We start from the raw sequence: 22,500 nt of genomic DNA on the forward strand, positions 1-22,500 counted from the left end.
AAACTTGAACTTTGATTTCATTAAGCAGATCTCTCTTCAGAAATGGTTATTAGTATGTAAGACAATCAATGGAAGGATTAAGATCTTTTAGTTTAAAGACACACTGTACTGTAGGGTGTATTTATATGCAAATTCTAAAGTTTAGCCAAAGTGGGGATCTTTTATGCAATCAAAGCTGGCACTCAAGGTGATGATTAATTGACAACATTGACGAGGAAAATCATCTGGCACAAGGCAGAGAAAAATCTGTTATCATCTTGGGAGTCAAAAAGGGACATAGTTGTTGAATGGAACTAGATGTTAAGAATTGCATGGGAAAACAAGCTGTAAAGATCACATTGTGAAAGTCTGTAAGCGTAACAGAAATCAACACCAGAAGCCTTCCTCAATAATTATACATCAAAATATATGCCATGTTGTTGTTAGTTGCACTGAATTGCTCTCATCTGTTGTCTGTTTTGAAGGTGGTAGTTTCTAAAGAAACTGTGGTGCTGCATCAGTGGGGAAGTAGTACTACAAAAATTTTTGGTTTTATCACCAGAGTTGATAATGTAAATTGGCCACCGTACAGAGATTCTTAAAGCTAACGTTTCGAGCGTTAGCCCTTCGTCAGAGCGAATTGAGGAATTGTGGGTTACGTGTAGTTTTTATAGTAGAGTAGGAGCTACGCAATTGGTGGTAACATGGTGATGTGAAAAATAGGAATATATTATTTAAATGAAAAGCGCTCATTAATATCGTGAGGATTAAGGGTGTTAATTTGGGAGATGAATTTTTGTTCCAGATTCTTGCGGCTTTCTGTCGTACCTAGATGTAGGGAAAGGCCGCAGATAGCCATGTGTTTTTCGGAGTGGTTAGGAAGATTAAAATGACGAGTGACTGGCTTTTTTTTTCCTTGTCATTCTTCTCAACATTGCATCTGCTTTGCTGAGTACAATCAAGGACTAAAACAGCCTACAGTATTTCTGAAAATTACCTCCAATCTGTGAATTCGGGACATTTTTCCTTCTAATTATATAGCTGGCACTTGCTCATCGTCTAAGGTGGAGAGCAAGAATGAAAAAAAAAGCACAATGCCAGGAGTTTTCTACACTAACTACAACTTATGTGCAGAGTCTGTAAAGAAGTTAACTTTCTTCCTTTATTACTATGATTCATGTAGGATGTGGGGAATGTGTCCGGTTATTGATTAGAAATCAATACAGTAGGTTATTGTCGGCTTACATCAAACATAGAAAAATATTTTCTGTTTTCACTAGGTTAGAATATCCGTAAGAACTGTGGCAGTATGTGCTGGATACCTTTTTGTCACTGGTGGACTCACTGACAGTGAGAGAGGTCGTACAAAGGTGACACAAGCCTTGCAATTGGGTCGTCAAATTCTTGCCTTCTATCTCTTCTGCAATGCATACATGATATGGGCCAGTGAACAGGATCGGCTGGCTCACATCAAGAACATCCCAGGTGGTGTGGCCATGATATACATTGTAATTGCAATTTATGCTATTCCTGGAATCTGTATTTATGGTGGATATGAAGCTGGTTACTTTGGACGTATTGTTTCTTGGCTCTTGGTCATTATCACAGTTCTAGTAGACTTCAATGCTAAATATTGGTACAGAAGTTCTGCCCATGTGGAATTTTGGTGTCAAATACAGCATGCCTCTAGGAATGTTTGTGTGATTGGATCACTGCTTCTTTTAGCAAGAATCAGACATTGGTGAAAGGTTACCTGCAGGGGAAGAAAACATAATTTACCACTAGCGGCATGTCTATCATTCACTTGAAAGGAACCTTCATTCTGACAGTGTATTCCATGTGTCTTGACTGGTTTGACGCAGAATCAGCAGCCATTTCCTAAGAACTTGACCAAGAAAGAAATTAATGTTGCTTAAAGGCCCACCTTAAACCGACAGGCATTGCGAGCTGCAGCACAATTTTCAAGTTTTAAAGCTGAAATTCATCTAATCACATAGCTACAATAGTCAAAAGGTGGGCCTTTAATTAACAAATCTGGGCATTTTTCCAAGGCGTTTCCAGGGTCTCTCTTCTTCTCTTCTCCACGGGAAGGAGAGAGGTTGGGCATTTTCCCATAAGGAAGAACTGAGGGCTCAAATTTCTACTCTGTTGCATACCTTCAGTTGGTTTTCAGTCTTTCCAAGTTTTTTCTTCTCCACATTAAGGATGCTCGAAAGTGTTTTCAGCTAAACGCATGCACGCAAGTCAAACACACCATACTTTAGCTGCTTGTGTCAATAACTTTGAAGTAGATGCCTGCACTAATCAATGTAAGCAGCAGACACTCTTGTCTTTTACAAGGGTTTGAGTAAAACTCAAGGCAGAGTAGCTGGATGTGAGAGGCAATTTTCTGACAACGTATACAGCTGGTGACCAGCTTCAAATGAAACTGCTGCCCTGGCTAAAATTCGGTTTGATATGATTACCCTAACTATATCTAAGAAAAGAATATATTTGTGTGAAGAAAGGAGAAACTATTTTGAGCCTCCTTAAAGGTACAAACACGTTCAAGAGCTTATCAGTACACTATAGTCAGTACATCAAATAAACACACAGTTGAAACCCCAAAAAATCACTCTTTATTGCCTCATTTGTAATGGTAAATGAAAATATGATAAAAACCCTTGTTCAAAAATAAAAGGTTCAAACATGGATATCCACTATGCTTCAGTGTTCTGGAGCAACTTACTCCAGCTCATGTTTAAATTTACAAGAATCAAAAATAAAACACTACTTGCAGGGTCTTGGATAAAAAATTATGGATGAGTTACTTCAGCAGCTGTCACAAAAAAATTCTATAAACAAGAAGTCCAAGAAATTCAAAGAGAACTTTGTAATATTGCAACTTTCTTTTTCACTTCTTTCTTCGTGACCTTGTTCTTCCAGCAACAGATTCATTGCAAGAGTTATGAGTGTCATTTCTTGTTTTCCTGTAGGAAACTGGCTTTTTGGGATCCTGTGAAATACATCAGATGTTGTTACCGGTCGCATTACTTTGCATTGTTATTTATTTGTTTGAGCAGGTTGAAGTTTTGGCAGCTATTCAGCTGATGTGGACCTGCTATACCCACCCACCCATACACTGACAAAGGACAGCCGCAACACCGGGAACTCCATCCCCTACTCTTCACGAATAGTGTGTGGGTTCTTTAACGTCCCACAATGACCTTATGAACATGGAAGATAATTTATTTGTGAGATGGGGCCTACGGTTTATAGCTCTTATACGAAAAGACTTGAAAGTCTAACCAATTTATTTCTTATTAAAGTTGATATTATTTTAAACATCAACAACTACTGCTCTACATTGCATTGTTCTGAGGATTTAATGCCTTCGTTCAAACAAGTCTATTGCTCCTGAAGGTACAAAACACAGGTCATTGTTTACCAATACAGAAAGAATCCTAAACATTCATTAAAGCTGACCCTCAGGCTCGGATTGGTTGATATTTTTACGAACACTCAAATCAATATGATTGGTTCGTTTGAATGGTAATACCAAGGGGATGCGTGATTGCTAAGTTGCCATTGGTCCCTTTTGTAATTATCAAGTTAATGCGTTTGACAGCTGGCGTCTGCATGAAAGTGAGATTCAAGTCCAAGGTAACCAGAAGTTTTTCTCTTCTCACCACTTCGTGGCTCTCAAGAAAAACCTCTGGCACCAGGGTACAACCCTAACTGTTTACCAATGCTAACATTAGGCCTAAAAACTTTTGTTTAGGCCTAATTTGGCTCAAGGTCAGATTCTAACCCTGGCATCTGCATGAAAGTGAGATTTAAGTCCAAGGCAACCAGAGATTTTTCTCTTCTCACTGCGCAGCTTTCTTGCGGCTCAAGAAAAACCTCTAGCACCAGGATATTACGGTTGTTTCTGTATTGGTAAAACAATGACCTGTGACTTGTGTTTTGTATCTGCCCCGATAGCTCAGTGTCTAAACTAGTAATCGGTAGGCTGTAGTTTGATTCCTGCAAAGGAGCACTTGGACTTTTTTCTGAGTTTTCCCGAGTCATCTTTCAAAAAAAATCTCTACATTACATCTACCAGGGTTAACAGTTTCTGTCTAAATTCACTTCAGTGGCAGATACTGTATTGTACTTTAATAATTTCGTTTTCTAGGGGTGAAAAAAATCTGACTTTAAATTTCAGACAGTTCACTCATTATGAAGATTACATTCTGAACAGAGCTTGTCATTCATGAAAAGTATGAAACCTTTTTTTTTTGTGATTCATGACCCAATTTGAAAAGAGGAATTACTAAGATAAATAAGTGATTGTTCCAGGCAATCATCCTCAACAGACAGGTGCCATGGAATTGTGTTCAAGAGTTGGCTTAATAACAAATCCAAGTCATCTATTAGTAATAATCATCTTTCCAATTAATAGCACTGGTCATCTATTGAACATCATAAATGAAATGAACTAAAACTGATCAATGCAGGCTTGATGCAGTTCAAAATCACAGTGACAGCTGAATCCATTAAAACTACTCACTGGAGATTTGATGTTCCATTTCCTGGGTTTGGGATGCCTGTTTTAAGTGGAATACCACAATAATTTTACAAAATTAATTTTGTAACGTTCCATAACTTTCCCAGCTTGGTTAGAAGCCAGAAAGCTGAATGAGACAATGTTGAGCATGACAGCTTGCACATACATCAGAATAATACAGCATTACCGGTAGTCATAAATATAGCAGTGTCACAAAGATTGAAATTTCACTTTTCCTTCTTCTTCAAATTATAAGTTCGTTTGCTTAAATATGTGATGGGCAAAATTTTGAGAATCAATTTTTACTGGCTTTGGATTGTACAGTCCACCATTTCTCACGTTCATAACTGACCTGTAGCCGGCTCAATGGGAGAATGACGCCAATGACTCACTCAATTAAGAATGCAGCATATCAACTTTGGAAGACATGAGTTAGATAGTCTGAAATCTCCAGTCATACATGTGTATGTGAACATATACATGTTAGCCTGCGTAGCAAGCTTTCCTGTTCGACAGAGGAGCTTCGAACCGATTTTCTGCAAACTGGCCGCATGAAAGTTGGGGCAAGAGACTGAGGGAATAGGGGGTCTTCTTGCAAGCGTTCCCTCAGTCTCTTGCCCCAACTTCCGCGCGGCCAGTTTGCGGAAAATCGTTTCGAAGCTATTTTTGTCGAAAAGGAACGCTTGCTATGCAGGCTATATACATGTGCAATGCATTCTTAGGTAACTGAGCCATAATTCCTTTCCTCCACTTAGTGCTCTCAAGATTTTAAAGTTAGTTATGACAGACTGATAAATAACTTTTTTAGCCCCTTTGACTTATGGGAGTGAGACTTAACATAATAGTGCAGCTACAGGATTTTACTTGTCAACTGTGGGTGTCTTGGCGTGAGGAGTGAATGGGTTAACCAGTCAAAAACACCCCTCCATTGACCCATTGATTCCTCGAAGTGAGACTTAAAAGAGATTTTACTCTGTCTAACGCCAGACGATTTTACTCGTCAATGGGGAACCCCTGGGAGTCAATGGGTTAAACTAGCTAAACAATCTTCTTAAAGCGAACGCTTAAAACTTTGACAGGGTAATGATAGCAAACGCAGTTTTTGGGTCATTAAAATTGTCTGGCTTGGACAGGGTAAAACATGTCAGTGTCACCCCTGGGTGGGAAAGGGCTAATACCCTCAGAGAGACCATTCAGTAGCACCAACCAAACCAAACCAAACCAGAGGGATACCCATGGATAAAAACTGGGAATGTGCTGCAGGTACATAGATCCAAAACAGCAAAGCGGAGTTGACAGACCAAGTCTAAGTTCTGCAGACTGGTTTACCGGTTGATCAGAGCTTTAGCCTGACATCAGCATGTTATGGAGATTCACACTGAATCAATTAATGTACTGCTTTATACCACTAAAACCATAGCCACATGGCAGCTCTCATTGCTTGTGAGGGTCATTGGCTTTAATTTCTGGCATAAATATTTTTTTAACTTAACTATACTTTGCCAGATTGAACATACTTTTGTTCAGGTGACATCATACAGATTATTTGTTCCTTTCCTTTGTCTTCATTGACACCATTTCCTTGAGTGTCACTTCCTTCTATCCAACTTGGTGGAGTTTCTAAAAAACAAAATGATGCAAGTGACTTTTAACTACAGTTAGATAAAAATAATAAACAAGTGCACAAAATGAGATGCCAGCTGAATTGATCAGTGTCAACAAAGGGGTGTTTTCTTTCCCTTCTCAATCACATCTGTACTGATAAATGGGTGATGAACATTGGGAGAAACTAGGTGAATCCAAAAATCTGCTTCTCATGCAAGTAGACAACAAGAGTCATGATAACCCTGGCCCATTAAAATGATCCTGATAGTGGCATCAACCTTGTTGTTGCAAGCAAGAAGTTTACACTTAGGCTTATGGAATTCTTCATGATGTTCTTCAAGTGTTTTCATCCCATGAGACACCATTCTGGAATTTACAATGGCTGGCTCAGATAGATAGTTTATTTGAAAAACATTGCATTCTCAATATTTCCGATTCAGAAATGGTGGTGAGTTTACGCCAGCCATTTCGTTTTGTTTGGATCATACATTATTCACTCCATAGGGAGTGAAGAATGCTCAATTACTCCGAGATAGCGAACCAATCAGATTGCTTGAAACACCAAGATCACTGAGTGAGTATATACTAATGATCTTTATTGCCAAAAGATAAAAGTACATTATAATCACCTATGAACTGGATAAACTACAATTAAAACACCACGCCAATATTTTGGAGGGTAGGTGCCGTAAAGGTAGCAATGGAGGAGACAGCACTCTCCTCAGCAGCAAGGAGGTCACCATGGCAACCGAGCCACAGTCCACCTCCCAGGCACCCATCAACACATCACTGAGAGAAACCAGTGTGTGGAGTATATATACTTACCCCAAAATATGGGAAGGAGGGAGGGAGGGTAAAGAAGCAAGCAAGCGAAAAAGCAACTCAAGCCAAAGCACATGGCAATGCCCCTGCAAACCTCCCTGGAACCCCCCCAAGAATCCCAGGCAACACCACTGCATTGGCTGGGTTTTAACTTAGCCTAAATTATATTAAGCCTCATATGCATGATATAAAAACTATGTAGAAAACTACATTATCTTGTGTTTAAAAATTAGTCTATTTACATAAGATGTCAATAAACCTTTGTCATAATGGTGGCCCAAAAAAAAAATTAATATTCTTTGGTTTTAATGCTAATAACCCTTTCTAGGCTCGCTGTGATGTGCAACATTCAAAAGAATAATTAGGTTAACCAAAATGAGGGCAGTAGGTCCAATTGACATAAAGACAATAGAATATTAAATTGGTCGCCATTTATGAAAGTGGTCTATAGATCATTTGGTATTAACCTTGGGGCGGGCACACGTTTTTTTACACAGATTATATTTATTCTCCTTTTTTGGTGGTAAATACGAGCCTAGCGGATGGTTATCTACAGACTCAATAGCATCTAAAATCTCACAGTCCTGTCTATATAAAAGATCCTTAATAGAAACAGGAGTGTGGAAATCAAGGACTTCATGGTCACTCAGTGTTTGAGTGGTCCAATGCATTACTTGAGTAAACACCATTGATTAAGAAGTATTTAAAATAATAGACCAACCTTTGTCTTTTGGATAAACTCTAATCGGCAGTGATGTTGGTATTGGAGACGGAGGTACTGCTGCATTGCGGTTTGTCTCAAAAAATGAAATCCTTAACAAATGACTTCTTTCACCTGAAAACAAAAAAATTAACATATCAACAATCAGCTGCAGGTAGCTTTAGATAGGTCTAGAATTGCATGAAATTAAATGCACACCAATTTTGATAACATGTCAAGTGTTCCTTGCTTGTCTCCCCAAATTCAACATCACTCATGTCTCGGAATACAGGCAATTAACATCTCAAAGATCCCCTAAACCCTGCTGATCAAAGAAAGATTAACAGCTAGCTTACCTAAACCTACAGCAAACACTAACACGTACCTTAATGTTGAAAATAGGTAGAATTAATGTATACTTCCTTTTAGATATCAAAACTGGACGTGCATCTAATAGGCTATTTCCGAGTTCATGTCTGCCTCCTCTTCAAAGCGAGTCTTAAAAGGTGCGAAGTTTTTGTGATGGTAATTAGTTCTATTTTACATATGAATGAAAACTAAAGGATCTTGATATTAGCAGGCAAGTCAGAAATTTAAAGAAAACAACAAAACTTTTAAGTTTATAAGACATGCTTCGACAGAAACTTCTGTCATCTTCAGTTGAATAATGTACAAAGCATTAGAAGTTGAATTCTAACCACTGGGCTTCCCCTTGCTATTTTGTGCATATGGCAAATTTATTAAATAATGTACAGCATAATGCTTGGACCAAAATGTGTACTCAAGGTGGCGGTTTGGCTCAGTGTCCAAATGGACAAGACTTCAAACTAAACAACACAAATTTCCTTTGATTTGTTTAATAGATTGCTACCTGTCATTAAAGGAACTAAAGCTAAAGGAACTCTTAGCATACACAAAAGCACCACCTCACCAAGTCAGAATAGTAAACTTAAGGTCACCAGCCAAGGAAAAAAAGGACTATTCTCCTAAATTAGACCCCCACCCACAAAAAAACAAACAAACAAATAAAATTACAGCACAGACCACTATGGATAGATCACTCAACTAGACTCAGGAAACACCCTAGAGCATAAGATTGATTACCCGCTGGTGTACTTGCTGCACGATCTTCATTTTCCTTTTGAGAGACTCTAACATTAACTGGCTTCAATGGTGTCCGTATTTCAGGTCCCTCTGAGATAGCCGCAGCACCATCGTCCTCAGGATCTTCTACCTGAGTGGTACTTCTGCTTCTTCCACGTTGTTCAGTAACATTTTGAACTTGGTCCACAGTTTTGCAGGCAGAACGCAAGATTGCTGCAGCAGCAAGAGTATGGCGTCTTTTGCCTTGAAGAGGACTGACCAAAACCTGGAGGTTTGACGTCTTTCCATTTGTCAGAGGAATCTGGTTTTGTGCACTGCTTGCCATGGTATGCCGTCGACTAATTTGCAATTTTCTGAGCGCACCATCCAGGGGAGAGACATGGCAAGCTGCTCTCAAATCAAGAAAATGATCATTACTGTAAATAATATTATTGGACTAACAAAACATCATCCAAAAACCAGTAAATTGTGGCCAAATCTACAATATTCATAACCTTTACAAATAACATATCATTACACCAAAATGAACTGCTATTGACTTTGAAAACTAATGTTGCCGTGGTGAGATTTGTTTTACGTGACGAGCAAAAGAACTCTCTTGAATCTCGTTTTTATAAAAAAACAGGACCACAGTTAATGATTGCATGTGCCTATACTGCCACAGAAAAGTTATTCAAAGTCCATCACTTATCATTCTATCATATTTGCTTGTGGATATTGGTTCTGAACAAGTCCACCACATGCCAGAGAAGAAAAGAGAGAGCCAGGATCCTAAGTGTGAGTTATTGACAAAACCAATCACAAAAATGCCACTCGTGGACAATGAAAGAAATGCTGATACAATGACAAAGTGGCTTTTCCTTTAAATGGGAGTAGCCACAAAAGGGAGATCTATGCTTTGAAAATACTGGTATACATGATAGAAGTATAGGGCTTTCCCTACCACTTTTAGGTGAGGGAGTTGCACCACGCAGCTGTGGTGTAACAAACTCCACAGCTTGGACAGGTGGTGTGCTTCCTGATGGCTGAGATGACGTGGACGCGATCTATGAAATAATGAACATGCTGCTCACAAATTTACAATTTCAATTCACCACTTGGACATGCAATAAGGGTATTTAAACATAACATACCGGTAGAAGAAAGTGTTGCCTCCGTAATGATATATGCAAATGGTCCACAGAAAATAAGAGAAACTACCAGCCTGGTATCACATAACCTGGACAACAAGCACTGGGACACTTAAGAACCAACAATGGGGTCTACATGTATGACCGTCCCATGTTGTTAATTTCTCTGATGTATATCCACCTTGTAAATGAATCTGCCAGCAATATTGCTAGTGTATAGAGGTTTTGCACGGCAGCCATGTTTCATGGCAGGAACAATAGATTCTTTTTCCCATGGGAACAAATGTTCTTTCTAATGCAAAACATTTTCATTGTTCCTGCCATGCAACATGGCTGTCATGCAAAACCTCTATTGCCTAATTTTCTAAATGAAAAGAACTTCATCATTTCATTAACCAGGGTTACCATTTGTCATCTACTTCATTTCAATAATGCAGTAACCCGACAATTTCAACCGTAGCTGGATAATAATAATAATAATAATAATAATAATAATAATAATTTTAAAATAAACATTGTGATGAGAAACCAACGTTTCGATGCATCCTGCGTCATTTTCAAGGTAGGTTAGAAAAAAGTCAGAAATGAATAAAATTAATTTAAAGTTTGTACAATCCTCTAGGGAGATGTCCGTATTGTTCAGCCTAATTGAAAATTTTTGCCTTCAGCGAGTCTGAATGACGCAGGATGCGTCGAAACGTTGGTTTCTCATCACAATTTTTATTTTAAAACTATTTTCCAACAAACAACTTATTAGAAAATAATAATACTAATAATAATAATAATAATAATAATATTATTATTATTATTATTATTATTATTATTGTCATCTCAACCTGCAATCAGTGCCAACCGTCTCGGGACACTCACCCTTTTAAGTTGGTTTTCTTAGTTGCAGTAATTTGAATAACAGACATTTCCTGATCTATTTCAACATCGATTTGGGGGGAGGGGACTTCTATTTTGAAGCTTTTAGCTGCATTTTGACACTTATGCTTAGTTTATGTTTTTAGTTTAGGTTTTCAGGCCACTGGATGTAGTTTTTCATAGCCTTGCTGCCATGATTTTCCTACAGCTCAGTGGTAAAGCATCCGAAAGAGTATAATCAGAATAATGGTAGGTTAATGACTACTGCAAAGTAGCACTTGGATTTTTTCTTAGTATCCTTAAGTTATCATTGCAAAAATGCTTACTTCATTGAAAACAACTTGTCAAGAATTTGACCGCTGAACCAAATTATGGAGGAGAATGATTTAGTTGCCAGTCTGAACAAAATGACTGTTCAGTATGACTCTTCATAATTACCGGTATATACTCAACAAAATATCGCATTTCCGAATTATCAATGACAAATGCATAAAATAAAATTTAGGTTATAGAGTGCAAAAGAGGAAAAAGAGGGCAACATGGAAGTTGCTATGCAAACAAAGCAATTGAATGATTTTGTTGAGTATATACAGTAATAAATAAAAAATTGTATGAACTTGCTCATGGTCACTCGTAATGCTTTGAAAGTTCTAAAATTGCACAAGCTGGAACTTCCAAAATATCACTCGTACCTATAAATCACAAAATGCACTTGCCTTCATACGATTTCCTATACTTAAAATCATTATTAATGACCATACCTGGAGAGAATCCCGAGGGGTGGATTGTTTTCTCCTTTGTTCTTCCACTATTTCCTTCTGTTGTTCCTCAAATCTTTTCAGATCAAACTCAATCTCATTGGCTAACTGCCGGTCTGCAGATAGCACATCCTGGACTTCAGATCTGTAATCTTTCATCACTTCCTTTAAGCAGGACATGAGGTCTCTGAGTAGTGGAGAATGCTTTTTCTCAAGCTGTAAAACAACGTAACAAAGACTTAAACACTACCAACTGCATCAGCCTGACAGTATAACGATCTAAAAGGCAACTCTTGGTGATCACATGCGGTACAAAGGACTTCCCTGCGACTACAGACCCTTGATCATCAGTTTTGCGGACAGTTCCTGACTCCAAGCCACCAGTGCCCAAACATAATCATTTATAGGTTCCCTTTACACATTATCAAAATGGAGACGTCACGAGTTTACATAGCATCGGCACTACTGCTCTTTTAATAATTGGGGACAAGGCTGCTGCCTAAGAAAATTTTAAAGGGGCCCTCAGAGCTAAACACTGAGAACTTAGGAGCCCAATATATGAAGTGAAAGGTGTTGCTGTGAAAAATTAAGGTGCCCAGAGCTATTCTTTGGGAGCCCCAGGCTACCGGGCTCCTGTTAGGCAACAGCCTTGGGGGATATTGCAAATCAAGGCTGATCAAATCAAATCTAACATTAGTAACAACTGATGTGAAGGGAAAAACCAATGACTCAACCCAAATGGCCTTGAGTCTGGAAATTGATTGCACAACACATAGTTGGAAGGCAAGTGCTCTCTGCACCGCACCAACCCTGCTCCCAAAAATACTTAGGTCCTTCTCAGACCAGCAATACTAATTATCGAACAAGGGCCAGGGTGGTGAACACACCAGTTTCTAACCACTACACCATATGTGATACCCTCTACCCCTAGGTAAGAGTAGACCCACATGTGGCCTGGAGTCAGATGGGAATTGATTGAACCTGGGAAAAAGAGGCAAAAGTGCCATGAGACCACACGTGATTAGATGTGCAAGAGAAGTGAAATGACATGACAGCAAAGAGAGGGAAAGAGAGGACAAAAAAGAAGCAACTTCCCCAAAACAGAATCCTGGCACTCTAGCCACTACTACGTTACACAATGTAAGGAGCTCTGTGAACGTGCTGACATAAAAAGTGTCTAATATTCCAGTTTTATTACTAGCAGTTTCTTAGTTGTTAAATGTTGTTAAAATTGCATTTGCATTAAAAAAGGGGGAAAAGAACAGAAAAGCAGCACAGGGTTTTCAATATTAAATAGGAAACTGCACTCCTTCTGACTGTTTTGTTGTGTCCCTTGTCTGCATTATTTCCCAATATCTTACCATATGCTTTAGCTCAATGATAATTGGTATGATATTTTCAATCATGTTTTTTTTCACCACCTGTTAATTAAAAATAATCAAAATAATTTACATCAGTTTTATGACAGAATGATTGCAGATTGGCAGAAATATTTACTTTCAGGCTTAGTATCGCTCTTCAGGTAAATTAATGCCTGTGTCTCTGGATTATTACTAGTACCTCCAATTTTTTTTTTTTTTGCTATAATCCATATTCTCTTCATGAATAAATAAATAAATAAATGAGGTTAAACGAAGTTTAACAAAGTAAACAACTAGGAGCGACTGCAGCGTATTGGTCAGTGGTTGTAGTATACTGGCGCATGCGTGGAATACCTCGTGCTTTGGGCTGTATCGCTTATTTATCAGTGTGGCAGGAAGTAGGAGCATTGTGTGGAGCGTTTAGCGGTTTTCTTTTTGTTTCCTATGTACAGTCTTCATTCCGTAGATGTGTTGAAAACTGCTTTCCTTTCAGTCAGGATTCTTTTTGGGTCCAGTTACGGGTTTGTTTTGGGGGAAACGCAACTTCGGGCGAACTTGCGATCGAGTTGGGATAGCCGCCATGTTGGATTCTTGTAGCTTTATTTTTGGGCAACGTCAGTTCACGCAGCTTCAGTAAGCGTTTTCTACCATCGAGATCTTATGCAGGGCCCCGCTTCTTATTGCATAAAGCCCTTCACGACCACGCGGAATTTGCTTGGGCTCTGCGGTCGTACATCACGGCGTGACCTTTGGCCATCTCCGGTCCCCGTACAAGAATCACCTGGCGGGAAGCTTGTCTTCGACCGACCTTGGACAGCGTATCCTTTGCACAGTTTCATATGGGACAGGGCATTTCATGCATTTGGACTTCAGAGCTAACTATCTCAGTTGTTAGGTGGCGTAGCGTCAATTTTAGCGTCTCGCTCGTATTCTGTCAGGCTTTTAGCGTTATGGCCGCGTCATAGGCTCTCTGATGCTTGGTTGTAGTTTGTTTCTAGTTTTGCTTTGGGCCATGTACTCTACTATAAGCATCTGTTATTTAGCTGGGCCTCACGTACAACGTACACTTGTCTGGTAATATTATTGATACTACTATTACTATTATCTAGAGGCTTAGGCCGTTGGTATATGAAGTGACGTGCCTTGAAGTTTGCTTTATGTATCGGCGTGGCGTTAGCGTGTATTTTTCTCTGTTCTTTTGCTAGCATGTTGCGTGGACTTCTTTTGTACAGTTTTATGTAATTTATGTAGTTTAATATAATTACTTAGTTTACGAGGGGAAAGCGTTGTAGTTCTGTGCATTGATGTTTTGCGTTGCGTTCCACCTTGGAGTTGCATTGCGTTGGTATTTTCAGCGTTGTTTAGCGTTGCATTGCGTGGCGTTGTATTCTTAGCGTTGCGTTGTATTCTCAGCGTGGTTTAGCGTGGGGATAGCCCTTCTTATACGAATAGTTTATTACAAGAAATACCGATGTACATAGTAAGAAAAGTAGACTTGGGGATTTAATTTAGTTTGTCCATGTTTTACGAGGGAAACAGAAGGAGGGCGTTCTTTTTCAGTAACAACTACTAGATTTTGGAATTCCCATCCAAGAGATATCATTTTTCTATACTTATTTGTATATTATTACATTATACCTTTTTGACTGTTTTAGATATATTTATATTTAATTGTAGGAGGGCCACTAGGTTATCAGCCTTAGCTGTTAGGTGCTCACCCTCGTGAGGTGGTGTTGGTTGTTGTTATTGCGTGGTGTTGTATTCCTTTTTTTTTTGTATTGCGGGGTGTTATACTCCCTTTTTTTTTTGTATTGCCTTGTTTTTTTTTGTGATTGTGGGAGCCCCACAAGTTTATCAGTCTTAGCTGTTAGGTGCTCACCCTCGTAGGTGGCGTTGGTTGTTGTTATTGCGTGGTGTTGTATTCCTTTTTTTTTTTTTGTATTGCGGGGTGTTATACTCCCTTTTTTTTTTGTATTGCCTTGTTTTTTTTTGTGATTGTGGGAGCCCCACAAGTTTATCAGCCTTAGCTGTTAGGTGCTCACCCTCGTATAATAAAGTTGGTTGTTGTTATTGCGTGTCGTGGTATTCTTACGTTGTTTAGGGTTGCATTTGGTCTTCGCGTTGCGTTGCTTTGTAGTCTCAGCGTTGTTTCGCGTTGCATGGCGTCTTGGCGTTGCATTGCGTTGTATTCTCAGCGTTGTTAGCGTTGCGCTGTATTCTTAGCATTCTTGTCTAGTGTGTGTTGTTTCCCCAGTCCACTTCTGCCCCATTACACCCCTATCTGCAGGGTGAGCAGTCAGGAGCTCCAGTTGCTAGGCGGTCTTTTTTAACGGTCAGTGGTCTACACTTCTCGCAGTGGGATTGCATTCCCCCTCCCTCCCCCCCTCTTTGTATTTATATATATATACATATATATACATATATATATGTAGCTTGGCAGTTCGGGTTTGGTGTAGTCTTGCAGGGTTGCAGTCTTGTCAGCTCATTTTACATGCCAGTTGTTAGGGGTTGGGTTGCTGGCCTACGGCACGTTAGTTCTGGGCACCTGATCTCCACTTGCGTCAACTGTTGTTATACGGGGTTAACCACAAGAGCGCTTGTGTTCCCTTGAGGGTCTTAAGGGACTTGTTATGCACACGTCTATGCGTACGCCACGTCGGCATTCCTTCAGGCTAGTGGTGTTTCATGAAGCACTGGTGCCAGTGCATCCGTCAGGGGTCTGCTTTCCCTTGCATTTTGCTATGTTCATTCCTGTAGCTGTGCCAGTGCTGTCGGCGGTCTTCTGTTATCCCCAGGTGCATGGGTGCTTCCTGTTTGTTGTAGTGTCTGTTCCCTGGAGGGTGCACACGCCCGTGTCTACTTTCCTCCATGCCAGCAGGGTTTCTGCTAGGCGCTTGTGCTAGTGCATCAGTCAGGGGTCTGCTTTCCTGTGCATTTTCCTGTGTTTGTTTGTGCCCTGCACCTGTGCATGCTGTCTGCTCACATTGGTAGACCTGTGCGGTTGGGGGGGGTCTTCTGTTGTCCACCTGTACGTGGATCCCTCATGTATGTTGTGGTGTTTGTGTTCCCTGGAGGGTCCGCAGAACTTTCTGCACACACGCCAGACCATACGTTTTATGTCTCCTTTCCTTCCGGCCAGCAGGGTTTCGCTAGGCCCTTGAGCCAGTGCCTCAGTCCGGGGTCTTTGTATTTTATAGAAATGGAACAGCATAATTTAACTAAATCATTATTTACCTGAGTGAGGAATTTGTTTCTAGCTTGTGCAATGGCAGCTCCTGCAACATCACCCTCATCAGCCAGTTCTTCAGCTACCTTGGCTTTCATTGATGAAAGCTTTATATTCTGGAAAGAAAAAAACAATGTAGGATTGTCTCGCGGAAAAAGACTTTTCTATGAACATCAAATTGTCCAGCCTTTGGAGTGAGAAAAACAAAACCTTACCCTGAAAAGGCATTCTGGCATGGTCACAAATTGTTCATTATGAATCCTGAACATGTTGCAAAGTGAGGAACCTCAAGCTGGGTGTCAGTACAGATAGAGACATACCACAATATTACGAAAAATATTTAACAAGTGTTGAGTTGACAATATCATTACCTTGCTACTTAAAATCAGCAAAGCATCTTTTAAGACAGCCGCTGACTCTTGATCCAGCTCAACAGTAGCATCGGTAAAACTACCAAGAATCTGAGAGGAGAAAACAAAAAGCTTAAGTTTAGTAAATGACTTGCCATGAAAACTGAAGAATTAATCCCACAAATAGTAGCTAGTGATCACAGGTCATTTTGACGTAATATTGCATGCTTGGCAGGCATGCCAATTGAGGGCGGAAGGGACGCAAAGCTAGAGATAATGGCAACTCCTCCTGGCTATCTGTATCATCTAGAAGGATTTTCATGCAAGTTATCAAAATAAATTAATGGACTATCCTACAGTCCTTAAGCTAAAAATGATCATTTTGTAACACTGCAGAGCACCATTTCTTCCATTTTTCCCTTCAATGTTGATTTTCACCGATACATCTGATTGCAACATTGAAAAGGGAGAAGGGTTCTTTGACATTTCTGAGCTGGGAACATTATAAGCCGCTGTTCACTCTGACTGGTAAATTGTAAAAACTCGTATTCCTACATTGCAGAAATGACGCTCATATTCCTGCCTTGCAGTCCCTGAAGGCAACAGAATTTGGACTTTGCTTGACTGGGCTGGGCTGTTCTTAATTTAAACAAAAATGATTATTTATAATTTTACTTTTGTATATGAAAAATATGAACTGAAAGCAAACCTCTTGACAGAGCTTTCCAGTGAGGTTAAACCTATCCTCATCACCCATGTGAGAAAGCATAAACTGATAAATTTTGAGCCGTTTGCTGGAAAGAACAAGGAAACACCAGACTGAGTAAGATATCTGACAAAAAAAAAAAGAACCTTAAACTATTGGAGGGATGGTGTGGCCATCTACCTTCTTGAAGGGGGTGTGCATGACTTGCTTTGCACTGTTTTGGGTATTAGCCAATAAAGTACCGGTACATACCTACACAGTTGCATGATGTGGGCAACAATCACAAGCCTTAAATTTGTGATGCCAAAAATGTCATTTTGAAGGACTTAAAGGTGTTTCATTTTGATTTAGAAATTTAAGGAAATTTCAGGTATGAGTAAAACCACAATAGATTTGACCAAGAGTTAATGGTGATTTATATGCACACGTACCTGGCATTTTGACCTCCCTTTAAGGAAAACAGTTTCTTTTCCCTATCTGTCTGAGGAAACTTGTTGTAAACTAAAAGAAGAAAAGAAAGAAAGAATGATGTTGCCTCTGATGCTGCCCCTTATTACACATCAGCGTTTATATCAGAACGTGCAATTCCACAAACAAGAAATTTTACAATGAAAACAGCAAATACCTTTGTGCTTTTCAAAAGAGTTAAAATGGAAGACACATTCAACAAAGTGTTGATACAGCATGCCAGGATGCCGAGACAGAAGAAGATGGACAAGGCAGAAATCAGCTGTAGAAAAATGCAGGAAAATTTTGGATCAATATTTTTTGAGAGATGCAAACAAAGAAAAAATGGTTACCCGTAATTGCTGTGATTAATATTTTGCATACTGAAAAAAAATTATAAAGAATAATTATACTAAATCGTTGATAAGTCTGCTAATGCAGAATAAGGCACTTTTGCAGCCTTGTCGACATCAAGTAAATTGGGCTCATGAGTGCAACTTATCCCTTGAGAATATTTAATAAATATGTTATCAAATTCATTCAGAAATCACCATGAGACAAAAATCAACAAACCAAACTTCCATATCTCTGGGTCTTTATCAACAAGTGTTGTGATAAACCGGTAAAATAGAGCACCCTTCCACTTTACGAAATCTTCCTAGTAAAAAGAAAACATGGATACAAATATGATAATAAGTCAATCCTTACTGACTAAAAAATATATATTTCAATCATACTAATAACGATATGTAGTGCTTGATTTAACTCTAATTGGACAGAAATAAATGTGCACACAATTAAACTTGTCAACACGGTATGGGTGTGGGGGAGGTGCCTGCGAAGCGGAGGGCACCTGGTCCCACAACCCATTGCAGCAGATAACCAAGACAACCCTGTGAGTGACAGATGCAAGGTTCAATTAGGTCAACTGACAGTAAGCTGATACTAAATTAGCCAAACATAGGAAATCACTTGACAACAATTCTATACTCAATGATATTTCAACAAATAGTTTTCCACTTCTGAATATGATGGATCCATCAAGGGTCAGCTAATATGTCATAAGCTATGTAGACTGACATCCCCTTTTCAAAATATGATCCAAAAGAAATCATGATCATTACAACCCATTCAATTAATTAAATGCCACATTTTCTCTTTTCGCTGTACAGTACCTGAAGGAGGTGTGTCAGAAGAGTAAGCGTCTGTCTCCTCACAAGAGGAGCACTGTCTTTCAGACAAGCAGCAATGTTTGGAATATAGCGATCGACAAGGCTGGTGTACCTGACAAAAAAATTAATTTAATGGAGTTGAATTGAGCTGTGGAACGGGAATGACGTTAGACAGATCATCCCATTTGGATAAGAAACTTAGGCAGTTGCAAGCAACAATCGGCGTCATAATTTTTGAGACACTCTCATCCTTTAGGGGATATTTCAAGCTCGGTTCGAACATGCCCCCCTCCCCCTCACCCCCCGGGACAATGTTGTTTTATTTTCTGTTGCCTAAGTCTCTTAACAACAGCGGTACAAAACTGATTAGGGGGTAAGGGGAAGGGGTTCCCGCAAAAAAATTTTTGGACTATTTTTCTTTGAAAACAATAAAAGTTCCGTTACCAGTGTCCTCTGTTTATAGCAAAGTGTCTCAACTAATTTTGTCGCCGATTGAAGCTTGCAAAAATCTAAACTCAAATGAAATTTGACCCAAGGCCATACAATTGCACTGCACTGCTCTACCAAGTGAGCTATCAAGCCAACTGAGAGCTGGCCAATTGCAAGTTCAAGTTATGTCCTGTGAGAGGTGAATGGAATGATTTCAGAATATATCTAACTTTGTTATAATTATCTTGCTTAATCTACCGGTAACTGCACTGATCTTTCTAACTTTCAGTCCATGAATTGAATGAGACCTATGAAACTAAAAACTAACCCATACATGTATCTCACATCTAAGTAAATGAAATGGGGGACAAGTGCCCCTCTTCCTGCTCTCCTCCCACTAGGCGTGGCCCGGTAAATAGGTTCAGGCGAAGTCTCAAGTTTGTACATAGGATACAGATATCTGCAGCTCATAATGCATATGACTTATTAAACCTCAGCATTAAGTGTTAATGTACACGAGGTATTTATAAATTAACTGGTAAACTCGAAAGAAACATTTATGTCAATGAAGAGAAATCTGTATCAAATATACAGATCTTGATTAATAAAAATTTTCCCATTATGAATTATTAATGAGTTGTAAAAGGTGACGTACATGACATTCTCATTATAAATGCGATACAGGGAATAAAGAAGGGTACACTGTCCATTTCTTTCTTTCTTTGAGAAGAGCAATGCTCCATTTTTCCTTGCTCAGAACTGAATGTTTGGCTGGTGCTATCTTTGCACTGTGCACATCAGACTATACAAGAAAATTGGCTCAACACTACATTGACAACAACTACAGAACATGGAGAATACATCTTAGATAGACACTCACCTAACACACAAGTCACACATGACAATAATGACATTATTTCTTATCGCTGGATCATTTGAGGTTTCCAGTTCTCTGGCCAAAGCAGCAATACATTGCTTGGCAAGGTTCTCATTCTGAAGACACAATTTTCCTACAAATTCATAGAAGTTCAAATCCATATTGGTCCAAAATGTGCCTAATCACTATCCAGCACTTTATTGGTAAGGGGTGTGGCTGAAAGGAACCAAACTTCATTTCTGGAGGTCTACAGGTTAAGATATGATACCACCTATAGTTTCCTGGTAAATACCCAGTTTATCTCTCTAGGTACATATATAAACAGTCAACAGGGTAATGGGCTCCCACCTTTGTTATTATTTTGCGCTTTAAAAAAATACCCTTTTTTACCATCCCAATGTGAATTTTTTCACTCGCACCTCTGGGAACCCTGTAAGTTTCACAGTACTTGGACATCATGCAACTAACAAACATTCTAGAAAAGGACACACTCATGCTGAGGTGAGATCACAATTTATTAATTGGTGCCTGTGAAGTCCTATTCAGATCTCACCAAGTCTCTCACAGTTATGCTCTTTCCAAATGGAAGATTAATTTTCGCATGACATTGTCTTTGAGTTTTTCATCATAGAGTTAATTAAGACAAGACTAGAGGCCGAACAAAGTTGAAGGGAACCTAAAGGCTGCTTTTTCTTTAGCTTCTACCATAACTTACGCCATAGGTAGGTGCTACTCCAATCCCATTGCATGCACAACTTGTCCACAGTAATGCTGGTAATTATTTTGCCCACCACGAATGGATGGAAAGCTGAGTGAACTTTGGAGCACACGCGCTGAGATTTGAATTCAGAGCACTGAGATGCAGTCTGCGAGTGATATTCACCTTGTTTGACGGCAAGTTGCTATAACAAAGTTAAGGTCTAAATTTCATTGCTTAGAATGGACATTTGGAAAAGGCACTCATGACTTACCAAGGGTGACAAATGCATGAGCCTTTACTGGTGGTGACAGATTCAACATCTGAAGAGGATCTAAAGCAATGCATTATGAATTATGAGGAAGTGCTATGACACAAAAATAATGTACCTGTTATACAGACAGAGCACAATAAACCCTGAAGACATGTTATGAAAGAAATACTTCTTTGTTATCAAAAGCATGATTCCAGTTAGCAGACAAACAAAGAATGTCATTCACAAAGTAACATTTTTAGCATTGAAAAGATGACATTGTAAGTTCAAGACAAGTAAGAATCTCACATTAATTTCAAGGAATAGAAAGAAGACTCAAGTAGATTTTTTGGGAAGGGTGGGATTTCATAAATGAACCATGGCTCAAGAATTTAGTTTGCCCATGCAATCTACTACAAGTAAATCTTCTGATTATCCAAGATGGACTTTGTAACATATTTGTCAATGTTGATAAAAGTGATTAAAGATCTAAAAAAAAAAACAAAAAGAAACAAAGCAAAACAAAAATAATGTCTTTTTGATGAAACTATGTATTCATCCACATAGACAGTTGAATGACTCATATATAGAGCCACTCCCAAGCACAGCATATCTTCTGGAAACCAACCTTTTTTGTTATTGTGTGACATTAACAAAGATTCCACAAACATGAAGAGTCGTTCTGTAGTTTTGGTTGGTGCAAGCTGTAACACAAAGGAAGGAAAAAAAATAACATTGTAATTGCTAAAGAAATTGCAACTAGCCTAATAAATTTCCTGTCTATGAACAAAAATTTTAACTGGTTATTTTTGACACCATGAGGGTTGTATCAAATTCAGGCGAGCAAATTCATGATGATACAGCCGCCATACATCAAAATACCAAAACTAAAAACTTGAGCCACAAAGCGCAACAGAGCTACAAACCTGTGCCACCTCCCCTACAGTAAATAAGTGTCTGGTTAGAAGTTCCTCATTGACAAAGTCTTGCTTCAGTGTAACTTGGGAAAGAAATTCCTCTGAGGCCTTTAATAAGTCTGAACACCATTGATCACTGTTCCCCTGTACATGTACATGCAAAGAAACAAAGTTAACTCTTTCATTTCTGAGGGGTTCCCCATCAATGAGCATAATCATCTGGCATTGGATAGTAAATACCTCTTACATGTACTAAACGAGTTCGAGGTCCATACTGTAAGTTACCCACCAAGTTTTTTCCTGTTGATTAATGGCCTAAGCACGAACATAAATGACAGAAAAAAACTAGAGAATTCTTTACCCGGTCGTACAGTGGGCTGTACTGTAGAATCTAGCGCGATTATTTAGCCAATCAGAGCTTGCATACTATCAGAGATATATATAATAAAATTTGCAAGTAGCCATTTTCGGAGAGAAAGAGTTAAGATTGGATAATTTTCCTTTAATTTTGTTTAGAATATTTGGCAGGTTTTCCATTTTCTTTCTTCCATTGACCTGTTTTTATCAGTGTA

General features: G+C 39.0%; 2 protein-coding genes across 4 annotated transcripts in view; one reads left to right on the forward strand and one right to left on the reverse strand.

Moving 5' to 3' along the window:
• Nucleotides 1-2,590, forward strand: part of LOC138018461 (transmembrane protein 101-like) — a 3,012-nt gene extending 422 nt beyond the window's left edge. Inside the window, exon 2 of the mRNA XM_068865093.1 lies at nt 1,260-2,590. Within this exon, the coding sequence (XP_068721194.1) occupies nt 1,260-1,724 (465 nt within the window). The 3' untranslated portion in view covers nt 1,725-2,590. The remainder of the gene's footprint in view (nt 1-1,259) is intronic.
• The window catches only part of LOC138018454 (condensin-2 complex subunit D3-L-like), a 49,403-nt gene continuing 29,477 nt past the window's right edge, over nt 2,575-22,500 (reverse strand). For all 3 annotated transcript variants that reach the window (XM_068865083.1, XM_068865082.1, XM_068865084.1), the window contains exons 26-44: nt 21,938-22,072; nt 21,640-21,715; nt 21,033-21,092; nt 20,065-20,194; nt 18,759-18,867; nt 18,157-18,241; nt 17,762-17,866; nt 17,568-17,637; nt 17,140-17,224; nt 16,452-16,541; nt 16,089-16,196; nt 12,855-12,914; nt 11,497-11,709; nt 9,682-9,784; nt 8,739-9,125; nt 7,656-7,769; nt 6,025-6,127; nt 4,511-4,547; nt 2,575-2,974 (exon numbers count right to left, since the gene is read on the reverse strand). In XM_068865083.1, the coding sequence (XP_068721184.1) occupies nt 2,873-2,974; nt 4,511-4,547; nt 6,025-6,127; nt 7,656-7,769; nt 8,739-9,125; nt 9,682-9,784; nt 11,497-11,709; nt 12,855-12,914; nt 16,089-16,196; nt 16,452-16,541; nt 17,140-17,224; nt 17,568-17,637; nt 17,762-17,866; nt 18,157-18,241; nt 18,759-18,867; nt 20,065-20,194; nt 21,033-21,092; nt 21,640-21,715; nt 21,938-22,072 (2,172 nt within the window). In that variant the 3' untranslated portion in view covers nt 2,575-2,872. The remainder of the gene's footprint in view (nt 2,975-4,510; nt 4,548-6,024; nt 6,128-7,655; nt 7,770-8,738; nt 9,126-9,681; nt 9,785-11,496; nt 11,710-12,854; nt 12,915-16,088; nt 16,197-16,451; nt 16,542-17,139; nt 17,225-17,567; nt 17,638-17,761; nt 17,867-18,156; nt 18,242-18,758; nt 18,868-20,064; nt 20,195-21,032; nt 21,093-21,639; nt 21,716-21,937; nt 22,073-22,500) is intronic.

Source organism: Montipora capricornis, chromosome 10 (genome assembly GCF_036669925.1).
Source record: "Montipora capricornis isolate CH-2021 chromosome 10, ASM3666992v2, whole genome shotgun sequence".
NCBI classification, from domain to species: domain Eukaryota; kingdom Metazoa; phylum Cnidaria; class Anthozoa; order Scleractinia; family Acroporidae; genus Montipora; species Montipora capricornis.